Here is a 12335-nt window from a genome sequence, read left to right as displayed (position 1 = left end):
TTAACTCCTTCACTGCTGTAAATTCTTCTGTCTCAAAACGTTGCAGTGCAGTGGGACAGTATCAACTTTTATTAATTTTTTAATCAGAATAGGAAACTGAAATCAGTAGGGCAGTGTGGACAGCAAATGCATGGCCAGGAAAGGGTGAATTTGAGCTGCACTGTTGTAATAACTATTTTGCCAGCCGAAATTTGAGCATTAGTAGATTTGTGGATGCAAATGAGCCAGTGTTCATTTCATTAAAATGGAGCTGAGAATTAATTGAGCCTCTGTTGGTGCACTCAGCTGTAAATTTTCATCTGTTTCTCAACTCTGACCCAGTTGAGGCTCTGCTGAGCCACGGCACAAAATTTTCCACATGCAAATGGAGTAAGTACCAAACACATTTAACACATGAGCTAATTGAGCATCACTTGGTTCATGAAACAGCGAAACACCAGGACTGAAAGTTTGTTTTGCCGTTTCCACACAGTTCCTGCCAGTCTGAGATGATTTGCCTCTGATGTGCCCAAAGACATTGACTGTGGGTGACAAAAATGAGCAGCTCTGTGAAAGCTTCCAGAAGAGCCCAGGCTGTTTGCCCGTGCACAAAAAAGTGATCCTGAAATTCCTCCCATTTCTAGAGGAAGGAATCAGATAAATATTGATACGTGGATTAGAATCTGGAAATGATAATGGGTTGACATCAGTTTCTCTGAACTTTAAGCACTCCTGGAGCTGGGTTAATGCATTTGTCAATGGGAGGGACAAGCAGATATGGAAAAACTTGCCCAAAATATCTGAACAAAAAAGCTTCTGAGATGTAAGCCCACCTATTTCTCACCCTACACATCAGCTTTTCAGGCAGTGAGAGCTGAATAAGGACAATGACAAAACAATCTTGAATTTTCTGAAGATAGAGTTTGGAGATGGCACCACCAAATGTCCTGTAGAGGGTTCCTGTCTCTGCCCATTCCAGGGATGTCCTCTTATACTTCTCCAGCAGCTGAAAAAAAGCATGACATCATAGAACCACAGAATAGTTTGGGTTGGAAGGGACCTTAGAGAAGAAATAAAAAGCAAGAGGCAGGAAATGCTGATGTTTTCTTTGCCTCTCCACCATGAGCCCTTTCAGCCTCAACAGAGTTCCCTGATCTCAGTCCTCTACCTCTGGTGTCACACACCTGTGCAATTTTGGAGAAATCCAACTCTGATCAACCAACTTCAGGACACTTACAGTCTTGGAGAAGAGAAAAGCAAATTGTGAGTTTTGAATTTGCTAAGAAAAGCATACAACCAATTAAAAAAATTAATATATTGCTCCAACAACATGTTTACTGAACAAATGCATAATTAGTAAATCAGTAGTGTTGCAACTACAGTCTGAATGGAACATCATTTTGCCAATTAGTTGATGAGGCATAATAATGTCAGATACTTGATGCTCCTAGTTCTTTAATTAATTTTTTTAACCAGGGTACTCATGTATCAAATGCATCTATGACTTCAGCCTTAGAAAATGTGTAAACATCATTTCAGTTCATTTCAAATGGGCTGCTGTGCAGTGCAATCCCTGTTCCACCTGCTGAGAGGTGGAATGGCTGCAGGTGAGGTTGGAAATGCTCTAATCCCACTTGGAAAGGCCTCCAGGGTCATTGAGTCCAACCTTTGGCCGATCACTGCCTTGTCCAGAACTGGACACAGCCCTTGAGGAGTGGCCTCAGCCATGCCCAGAGCAGAGGGACAATCTCTGCCTGGCTCTGTGGCCATGCTATCGCTGATCCAGGTGACCTTGGCCCTCCTGCCCACCTGGGCACACCTGGCCTCATCATCAGCTGCTGTCACCAGCAGCCCCAGGTCCTTTTTTGCTGGGTCACTTTCCAACCACTCTTCCCCCATCCTGGAGTGCTCCATGGGGCTGCTGTGACCCCAGAGCAGGACCCTGCACTTCACCTTGTTGAGCCTCACAGCCCAGGCCCCACGGATCCATCCTGGCCAGATCCCTCTGCAGAGCCTTCCAGCAGATCCACACTCCCACCCAAACCGGTGCCATCTGTGAACTTCCTGAGGGTGCCCTCGATCCCCCAGATCAGCCATACAGACCTTAAACAGGCCTGGCCCCAGGGGTGAGCCCTGGGGAGCCAGCTGCAATAAACACCTTTTCTTCTGCAGTTCCTGTGGTGGCACCTACGAACATCAGCGGAGGAGGAGGGAGCCGCTCCGAGCTGGTCATCACGTGGGAGGTAATTCTTAGCTCAATTAACCTCAGCTAACGGGGGAGAATCCGTGGTGAAATCACAGCCCTGCTGAAATCCAAAGGATTTTGGTCACCGGCCTTGGTAGAGCCTGGGTTTCACCCTGGATGAGGAGAGCAAACAGCCTGTAAGATATACAGCAAGTTTTCTGTGTTATAGGGAACAATTTATAAAAATAAACAGTTTAAGAGGCATGTTGTAAAGATGTTTAAAAGTCTGCATAACCCTCTTATCTCCATTGTACAGGAGGTGCTTAACACACTAATCTGCTTGGCCATTTTCTGCATTTACATTTTTCCTACTTTTGTTTACATGTTTTCCATTCTGGAACGCTGTGCTGACAAGACATATCCTATTATGCGTTAAAGGAGATGAGCCCTTTAATTCTCCAGCACTCCAGCGAGAGCAAAGAATACACATTTTCAGAGCAGTTAATGCCAGACAAGTTGCAAAGGGTGAGTGCAGGTCACTTCAGAGAGTAGAAAGTGAGTGCTGTGGGAAGGTGCCTCCTTTTCCAGCCTCCCAGCAGCTTCCCACAGGCGCTGGGATGAAGGCAGACAGCCTCTGCCAAAGCCTGGGAAGTGATGGGGCAGCTGCTTGGCCAAAAAGTGAAAAATCAGATCAAAAGAAATTAAAAAAAAAAACCCCACTTAGATAAATAGCACCACTGATGTTCTCCCCTCCCTGTGCTGCAAACAGAGTGAAATTCCACTTTCTCTGAACTAAGTTTTCCTCCATCTGCACCTTTCACTCTTTTGTTTCATTTTCTCCTCTTTGGGAGCAGAAGAACATGAAAATGGAAAACAACCTGAGAGGTCTCAATCAAATTATCTTGTTGGACTCCATAGTGTGTCCTGAAAAACAATCAGAAGAAATCCTAATTATGGCCAGCTAACAACACTGAACACGACTCTGCGGCTTTCTGTGATGAACTCACTAAATGTCTTGATTAAATCTGAGGTCACAGAAGCCTCAAAAACAAATTAAATGCTCTAGAAAGTAGCTTGAACTCCTATAAATCCCCAGTGAGCCATCATCCCTCACATTTAACTCTCTCAGGACTGGAAAAGAGATGGAAAGGGGAATATTGGGTGTTTGTAAAACACTGAAGGAAAGACACGTGTTATAAATGCCAGGGCAAGCTTATTATCATTATTTTTATTGTTAGAATTAGAAGGAAATTATGATAAAAATAACATGAGTGCCCTGAAATCTTCTGAAGTGCTTCCAGATTTTCCCCTATCATCTCACACTGCTTGTGCACCCAAGAATTTGCAGGAGAAGAGGTTGGAGCCAGGACTCAGGTCATGACCCTTTTTCTGTGTTTTTTCACCATTTTCCATGCCTGCTTTTCCATGCCCCTTTCTTTGATGCAAGCCTGTAAAATAAATGTTTTACTGAGAAACACTTCCTTTCTCCATTTAATCCTGATTTTGTTTCATAAATGTCCTCTTGGTTTGAGAATGTGGAAGTATTTTTATCCCATGAAAAACCAAACTTCATGCTGGACACGGTGTTGCTGTAATTGCCTTTTCAGTTTGAGCCTTTCATACGTACCTTGACATGAGATTTTATTAATAGAAACATTAATTTTGCCATGTTGACTTGCAGGAACATTTCTGTTCTGAGAACTTAAATATGTTCATGCACTTGAGGCTTTCTCCTTGCTGAAAAAATCACGTCAGTACTGTACTCAGAGGCAGGCAATTATACAACTGACACACATTTCTTTGTATACATTTGTTCCTTCCCAACTCTTTTTTTTCCTTTAAAATCATTTATTTAAAATTAGCATTCCTATGCCCCTTTGGGGAAAAGAAAAAATCTACAAGCTACAACTTGTACTGAGTGAAACGCTTTTAATTTTGCAAACTTCATGCCTGAAAGAGACAACTTTAATGGAGCTGATCAGACCTTTTGTTTCTAAATCAATTGCCCCGATAGATTTATTATTTTGATTTTTATTTCAATATTACATTGACGGATGGAGCAAACATTATTATCTTCTCCAAGGCACAGCCAGCTAAATCAATACCACTAAAATATAGTCAGGGAATGAAGATTCAATTAAAACTGTGGATACATGCAAACCTTTATTGACTGCCTTGTCACCGCAGCCAGTGTCAGAAGAACTCCAAAACGGGGAAGGTTTTGGCTACATCGTCATGTTCCGTCCCCTGGGCTCAACAACCTGGACCAAAGCTGTGGTGGCCTCGGTGGAATCCAGCAAATACATTTATAGGAACGAGAGCATCACACCCCTCTCTCCTTTCGAGGTGAAAGTTGGTGTCTACAACAATGAAGGAGAAGGGACCTTGAGCTCCATTTCCATCATCTACTCAGGAGAAGATGGTAACACAAGTTACTCCTAGTAGTAATGGGTGTGCAGCAGCAATAGGTCACAGGTAGGATCAGGCAGATCTCACAGGGTTTTTAAGGACCTTGCTCAAGCCTGCTCATTGGATATTTGTAACAGACATGAGGCAGGGGATGGGAATCTGAAGTAAAAATAGCAAGGAGCAAAATTTCGGCATGATTTTCAGTAGAGGCCCTGTTTCAACTGATTTGTCACCAAGGTGCTGCTGCTGAGTGTGTTGGGAAAACTGGGAGACACTCAAAGGTGTCAAAATGTCAGAGCATTTGGTTCCTCAGACTGCTCAGTGGAGCCGATCTCTGAAAATCTGCTCTAGCAGATGGGGAATGACCAATTCTGAAAACAGGTTTTGCTGCCATTCCACCATAAGTGGAGAGTAAAGCTCGTGGTTACAGCAGGGGCTCTCCCCACCCTGCTCAGTGTCTGTGATCACTGCCATGTCCCAGCAGCTGTGTTTTCCTGTCCCAGAGCCACAGATGGCCCCGGCGGGCGCCTCGGCGCTGAGCGTGTCGGCGGCGGCAGTGGAAGTGTCCTGGCTGCCCATCCCCTGGAACCGGCACACGGGAAGGGTGCTGGGCTACGAGGTGAGGGCTGGGCTACGAGGTCAGGGGCTCTGACACCTTGAAGATGTCCCTTTCCTGTCCAGAATCCTTCTGGCCTTCCGGTTCCTCCTCCCAATCAACAAACGGCTGCTTCCAAGTCAACAGAACATGGAGCTGTTCTCCTGACTCTCGTTAACAACAACCCACCTGAGAGAATCAGGAGGATTTACAGCCCAGAACTGCAGCTCTGTCCCAGACCTTTTGTGCTCAGATCTGGGGACAGAACAGGGCAGGATAAATGCCCTCCAGTGCTACCCAGAGCTTGTGCTGTGGTGCATTGAAAGAATTTTAACTTCTCCCTCCTCTTAGAGTCATAAAATCATTTAGGCTGGAAAAGACCTTTAAGACCATCAGGTCCAACCATTAACTCTAATGTTTGAAGAGGGCAGTGGTGGAGTTCCCATCCCTGCAGGGATTTAAAGGCCATGTGCATGTGTCCCTTGGGGACATGGTTTAGTGCTGGCCTTGGCATTGCTGAGTTAATGGTTCGACTTAAAGATATTTTCTAACCTAAATGATTCTTTGATTTCAGGATTAAGTAATGTCAGATATCGTTCCTTCTAATTTTACTTGCACAGTGAAGCAATTTCTTTTCTGTTTTCTACTTTTTTTTTTTAAAATTTGTAGATAAGAGGAAAACGAGTCAAAACCACTTTAAATTCTGTCCTATCATTGCAATGTATAAATGAAGGTAATAAGAGTCATGTACAGTCCACAAACCTTCCTAAATCAATTACTCACTGAAAAAAAAAGCAGGTCTAAATAGGGGTCACTGAATCAAAACTAGAGCCAGGATACAAAATAATTAAAAACCCTTTAGATGATAGAGATAAATGTTCTTTTGTATCTCTTTCGGTTTTCTTTCATTGTGTTCAACCATAAAACCAACAAAGCTTTTATCCTTCCTTACCTTATCAAAGGTTTCCTTCTGGACATCTGTAAATTTAAGAATTTCATTTAGTTCCTTAATTGGGATTCAGTCTCTGAAACGTTATTGCTTCTCTATAAATATTCATGCCTGGGTTTACATCCTGCTAGATTGGAGGACAAAAAAATCCTGTATTCCTCGAAATCTTCCTTGTCAGCATGTCTGCTTCCCAGCCAAGCCTCTAATTGCTGGAACACAATGAATTGCCTGTTCTTTGTTCTCGCTTTTTAGGTTTTATATTGGATAGATGATCCCAAGGAAAGCACAGCTGGGAAGGTCAGAGTCAGTGGGAATGTGACAGCCAAAAACATCACGGGCCTGAGAGCTAACACGGTGTATTTTGCAACAGTCCGAGCCTACAACACTGCGGGGACGGGGCCCTCCAGCACCCCGGTGAATGTCACCACCAAAAAATCCCGTGAGTATTGGATTTGGCACAACAAGTGTCCCAAATTCCCGGCTGGGACAAGCACATGCCAGCTCAGAGCGACCCATGGCTGCCAAAAGCTTCAATAGCAAAAAAACCTAAATGCCAAATTTCTTCTTAAGTCAGACAACAAAATCTGTGACTGAGAAACTTCCTCTTGCTCTAAGTGACGGGGGAGGATTTCTGTTTGCCTTGGAATGGCAGCCCCCTTGCTTTCAGGGGATTTCAGAGTCAATGGAGGAAGGATGTCCACAGGTCCAACCAGAGATTCTGGGCTGAGCCTGTGTTGTTTTGGGGGTTTTAAAGGAAGTTGTTGAATGCAGAGGGGTTTTGAGAGCTCTGAACTTTGCACTGCAGAGGGCAGCATAAGGGACACATTGATATAAAAACAATTTAATATTTTTATTTTTTCTTTTATTTGATACTAAAAGTAAAGCCCTCTGCTGTTTTGTTTTCCTTGGACTCTGTTTTCCCAATAAATTATTGATCAGCCCTTTAGCATAAAAGAGAAATATTTCTCCTGAGTTTCACTGAATTTCCTCTTTTCTCTATGCTGTCCCATGCCATTACTCCAAGTGCAATACAGGGACAACTTGTAGAATGAGTTCATTGATTTTTAATTGCCACCAAAAAATATTTATTGTAAATAAAACAATCAAAAATAAAGCCAGAGAAGATATTTCTGAAGAGCTCAAACAGGACCCATCCCTTGAAGTGTCCAAGATGAAGTTGGACAAGGCTTGGAGAAGCCTGGGGTGGTGGAAGGTGTCTGTGACCATGGCAGAGGGTTGAATGAAATGAAATTTAAGTGCTATTCCAACCCAAAACTTCCTGCAATTCCATGACTTTTCTCACAGTCAGTTTTTCAATGAAAAATAGATTCATCTCTGGGAATTTTTCCCTCTATTCCTACATGCATCTGTATGAAAGACAAGTTAAAGACATGGCAGTCAAATGACAAAACACAGAAGGAATAAATTTGCTTTTGTTTTACATCTACTTTATCTTCCGTCAAATTCAGGGTTGTGCTAATGGCTCATTTAAAAATTAAAGTCAAAATAACCTTTTTAATATTTAAATATATAGATTAAAATTTCAAGCTCTGTCTGTGGAAGATGCAAGCACTTGCAATAAGAGAAGAGATAATATGTCAAGAGAATATAAACAGTGTGCACCTGGAGCGGGAGATGGAGCTCCAAAGTAATAGCTCTGTCTTCCTGCTCAGCATCCAAGATTCCTGCAGCCCCCTGCTCATCCCATTATTGCAGGGACTCAGCAAGGCTGAAATGATCCTTCTGCCAAGGAGGTGCAATTCTGATTGAAATGTTCTCCTCTAAGATCGATGTAAGGTCTAAGGTGACATCCTGGTTTCAGTTAAAAGTACTTAGGGAGGTGGAATTGGTGTCCTCAAACCATGGACATGGCTCCATAAGGAGATGTTCTCTTCTGCATGGATTATACTGCATGGATTTCTTTCATTATATGGCATGGATTCCAGAAAATCCTCTTCCCTCTTTCCTCTTTCCTCTTCCCTCTTTTCCTCTTTCCTTCTCCTTCTCCTTCTCCTTCTCCTTCTCCTTCTCCTTCTCCTTCTCCTTCTCCTTCTCCTTCTCCTTCTCCTTCTCCTTCTCCTTCTCCTTCTCCTTCTCCTTCTCCATCTCCTTCTTTTTTGTTTTCCTTTTCCTTTTCCTTTTCTTTCTTCATTTTCCTCTTCTTTTCCCCTTACAAATAAATACATATACACACAAAACACATCAATATTACATATAAAACCTCAGCTCAGTTCATCAACGACACCAAGTGTTACCTAAACCATGACAATAGCCCAAATACCTCTATAAACTTAAGCAGATATTTGGAATTTCTTTTATTATTGATGGCATTGATTACAAGAAATTAACTGAGGAAATAATCTGCCAATCTTAGACCTGGAACTGCTTGGTTTTGTTTGCAGATATTCCTATGGATTTGGAAAAGTGCTCTTACCACTTATTCAAGTTTCTGTCTGAAAAAACAACCCAGATAATTTTGTTTTGCAAATCCTCCTGTGGTGTTTTTTCAGCCCCAAGACCATTAATTAAGATGCATTAAGTTTATATGTCAAAATGCTTTGGACAAGGCCATAATTCACCCATTTTTGAGTGATTTGAAACCTCTTCAGAGTGCACAGCCAATGAAGTATTTGACATTCTTTGCCTCTTGTGACTATTTTGTTATCCAATTCCTTATATAAAATGTTTCCTGAAAGAAACAAAGATCTTTCAAGCCATTCTTAAATAAATTTGCAGTTTGATATATGTGAGAGTGGATAAATTAATCTTTTCCAACACTGACAGTGTGGCTGATGGAAGAACATCCCTGGACATTCACCTGGGAGCTCCACCAACACCTCATTCCCTCCCAGAAGGATGGATTAAACTTCTCCAAAGTCATGAGGCAGATGGATATGAAACAGCAGGGCCCACCAGTTTGTTTTATCTCTGTGGGAAATGAAAGAAATTGTCACCAAGTCAACTGTTCCTTCCAAGTGACATCCATCAATCACCAACATACAGAGGGGAAGAGAAGGATGCCGGAGTTAAACAATTTAAAATCAGGGCTGGAATGTGTTTCTCCAAATCTCTCCTCATTTTTACCTCTGTTTCAATCCTTTCCTGTGCCACCACCCAGCAGGGCCTGGGAGGACGTGCCATGGAACAGGAGAGGATGTGCTGGCCTAAATCCGAGCTCCAGTTCAAAGGCACAGTTCCACCCTCACATGTTCACACCGGATTCGATTCCAGGCACTCGTAGGCAAATTTTCAAAGTCTGCACACTTAGGCATAAAAAGCCTTTGAAAAAGCTGCTCTCAGCCCATTGTGCTGAGAATCTCTAAAATCCTGCAATGTTTCATGGTGGATCACATGGAGACTTTCATGTGCAGCTCTTTGTATCCTGTCCTGGCTGATGGAAATCTTGGCTTCTGTAGTTTGCTCTCAGTTTTGGCTTTTTCTGAGATCCAGACAGCAAAACATCCTCTAGGATGTGGAAATACAGAGAGGAACAACATTTTCCTTCCACAAAATCTCTCAAATATAACTTGAACTGTCAGACACTGTCAGGCTGTGCCTAATTTCGCAAATGAAGTCTCACAGTAGGAGATTCTGTGCTATGAACTGATCTTTTTTTTCTGACTAATACCAGAGCAATGATGGACTGGAAAATGGTTTTTTGTTCTTTTAGGTTTGGATCACCCAAGCATTTGCTACTCCCATATCAGCAGCTCATTCAGCTACACCATGAAAATTAATATTCAGTTTATCTTGTTATTATCATAATTTTCTTTATTTTTATTTTTTTTTTTAAGCACCAAGTCAACCTCCAGCAAACATCGCCTGGAAGCTGACAAATTCCAAAATCTGCCTGAACTGGGAGCATGTGAAAACAATGGAGAATGAGTCTGAGGTGTTGGGCTACAAAGTAAGTGATTTTTTTCTCTCAATAATCAGATATTTTGGTTACAATACATGTACAGAGATTTAGTGGAAGGTGAGCATTCATTACCTGGAACACCAATTTTTCTGGATTTATTTGGATTGTTGGCTGATGTTTATACAAATATTCATTCAGAGTAGGACTTCTTTGTCCCAAGAGAGGGATTTTCTGTCCTCAAACCTATATTTCTCCTGTTCCCTTGTAATCTTACTTACCTAAAGTTTCTTGCTTTCACATCTCCAGGGAAAGAGTTTCACAAATATATAAGAAATAGAGAACAGTCCTTTCAGCATTAAAGGAAGTCATAAACCACATTTAAACATTCTCACTCTCTGGCAGTTCATAAATGTGCCTTTAAAAAAGAGACTGGAAGATACTTACACAAAGATCTGTGTGAATGAATCAAAAAGCACTCCCATAAATCTACTTTTAAAGGAAATAAAAATTTATTTTAAAGTTTGGTTGCAGTGCCGAATTCTTTGATTATCCTCGAGTTCTAGGAAACCACCTGCTGTGGTACCCACTCCAAAACCCTGCAGAATTTATTCCCCTGTTTTAAATTGCTTTCAACACCCTGGAGGATGCTGAGAATGCTCGGAAAACTTTGGGACACAACAGAAGAATCTCTCAGCCCCGCCCAGAAAAATCCATTAAAACTGAAAACTAAATGAAATAACTCTCGTTTTCCAATCCCTTTCTGCTTAGATTCTGTACAGACAGAACAGGCACAGCAAAGCCCATATCCTGGAGACAAACAACACTTCAGCTGAACTTCTGGTCCCGTTTGAAGAAGATTATCTCATCGAGATAAGAACCGTTAGCGATGGTGGCGATGGCAGCAGCAGTGAGGAAATTAGGATTCCAAAAATATCGAGTAAGTGAGAGATTTTTTTTTTCCCCTGTGAATGCTGTTGCATAAGAAGAAATCTGTGCCTCTAAGCACAACAGATTCCCAGTTTTTCCCTTGCCATAGGTGTCCTTCCTCCTTTTCGGTGCTGGCTCCTATAAATTTGTTTCTGATACTCTCACATTCATTAGAGGAAAAAGTGGTTTGCTCCACGCCTAATTTTGAGTGCAGGTCTCCACTACCCTGGAACACAGGAACAAGATTTCTTGGGAAAGTCAAAGTTCTCACATGTAATGTGACCCTAAATCTGCTCTGGAGCTGTTTTTGGGACAGAGATCTCAGCCCTGTCCCATGGCTGGGGTGGGGTGGCCCAGGGTGCAACCTCTGCTCTCATAAAGAACTTACTATCCATGGAAAAGGGAACATTTTTATATTTATACATTACAGATTGTTTTGACACAATACAATCAAAACCCTCATAGAGAAGATACTCACAGGAAAGGTGGGAAGTTGATCCAAAACCCTCCTCCATGAAATGGCCACTACAACTTAATAAACAAATAAATAAAAATAATATTTTTGGATAATATTTCATCTTGAAAAGAGAACACAGATTGCTGTTAAGTTAAAATGCAAAGAAAAACTATTTTTTGACACAGATTTACCTCTGTCTGTTTATATTTTTACAGGTTTGAGCTCTGGAGCAATGAAATTATCCCAAAGGATAAACCACACATTGACATCTGGAATCCTGCTGTTGAGTTCTGTTCTTCTAAACCCTTTTCCTTGCTGGTTCAAGAAATGCTCAGCTGTGGACTTTTAAAAATAAAAAGTGTAGATTTTATCTTAATTCTTCACCATAACCAACATTCCTGAGAAAAAGCAACACTGGGGAGGGGGAGGGAGGTAGAAGTGGTGTGTCATTAAGAAAATATTAGGTATCAATATTCCATGAATTTTTAAAAATGGGCTTGGAAATGAAGGGATAAATCAGCGTGCATTAATTAGACAGAGTGGTGCCAAACCTAATTTGGGATTGACACGTGGGTGGTCTCAAATGTTTTTTCCAAGTAGTTGTTATTGGAACAGCATTTTAATGGAATGTCAACCTGTGCAAGCTGATGCCATGGAGGGGAGAAGAGATTTAAAACTCCTGTGATGTGGATATTATTTATCTCATGTTCTTCAATGTATCCTGTTAAAAAAAACCCCACTTTCAATTAAATAAAGGCTATTTGTTTACTTTTTGCACTTGTCTGCATTAGGAGAGGTGTCATAAAACACATTATTTGAAGTGCTCTGTTTTATTTGCTGCAGAAAAGGGGAACTCAAATAAAAGGAGTCTCCTACAGACCAACCCAAAGCACAGTGAATTCCATAAAAAATGTTCAGTGGCATCAGCAGGCCTTGAACCAGAGCTGAAATAGCAGCACCTTTTATGCCTTCAGA

General features: G+C 41.7%; 1 protein-coding gene across 2 annotated transcripts in view; it reads left to right on the top strand.

Moving 5' to 3' along the window:
* The window catches only part of LOC111934942 (contactin-6), a 124670-nt gene extending 112537 nt beyond the window's left edge, over window positions 1-12133 (top strand). For both annotated transcript variants that reach the window (XM_086846915.1, XM_086846914.1), the window contains exons 17-23: window positions 2152-2222; window positions 4352-4586; window positions 5077-5192; window positions 6370-6556; window positions 9912-10024; window positions 10745-10913; window positions 11576-12133. In XM_086846915.1, coding sequence (XP_086703041.1) covers window positions 2152-2222; window positions 4352-4586; window positions 5077-5192; window positions 6370-6556; window positions 9912-10024; window positions 10745-10913; window positions 11576-11709 — 1025 coding nt within the window. In that variant the 3' untranslated portion in view covers window positions 11710-12133. The remainder of the gene's footprint in view (window positions 1-2151; window positions 2223-4351; window positions 4587-5076; window positions 5193-6369; window positions 6557-9911; window positions 10025-10744; window positions 10914-11575) is intronic.
* The last annotated feature ends 202 nt before the right edge of the window (window positions 12134-12335 follow it).

The sequence above is a fragment of the Cyanistes caeruleus genome, chromosome 11, assembly GCF_971803275.1.
Source record: "Cyanistes caeruleus chromosome 11, bCyaCae1.hap1.1, whole genome shotgun sequence".
Taxonomy (NCBI): domain Eukaryota; kingdom Metazoa; phylum Chordata; class Aves; order Passeriformes; family Paridae; genus Cyanistes; species Cyanistes caeruleus.
This window is presented reverse-complemented; position numbering and strand designations above follow the sequence as displayed.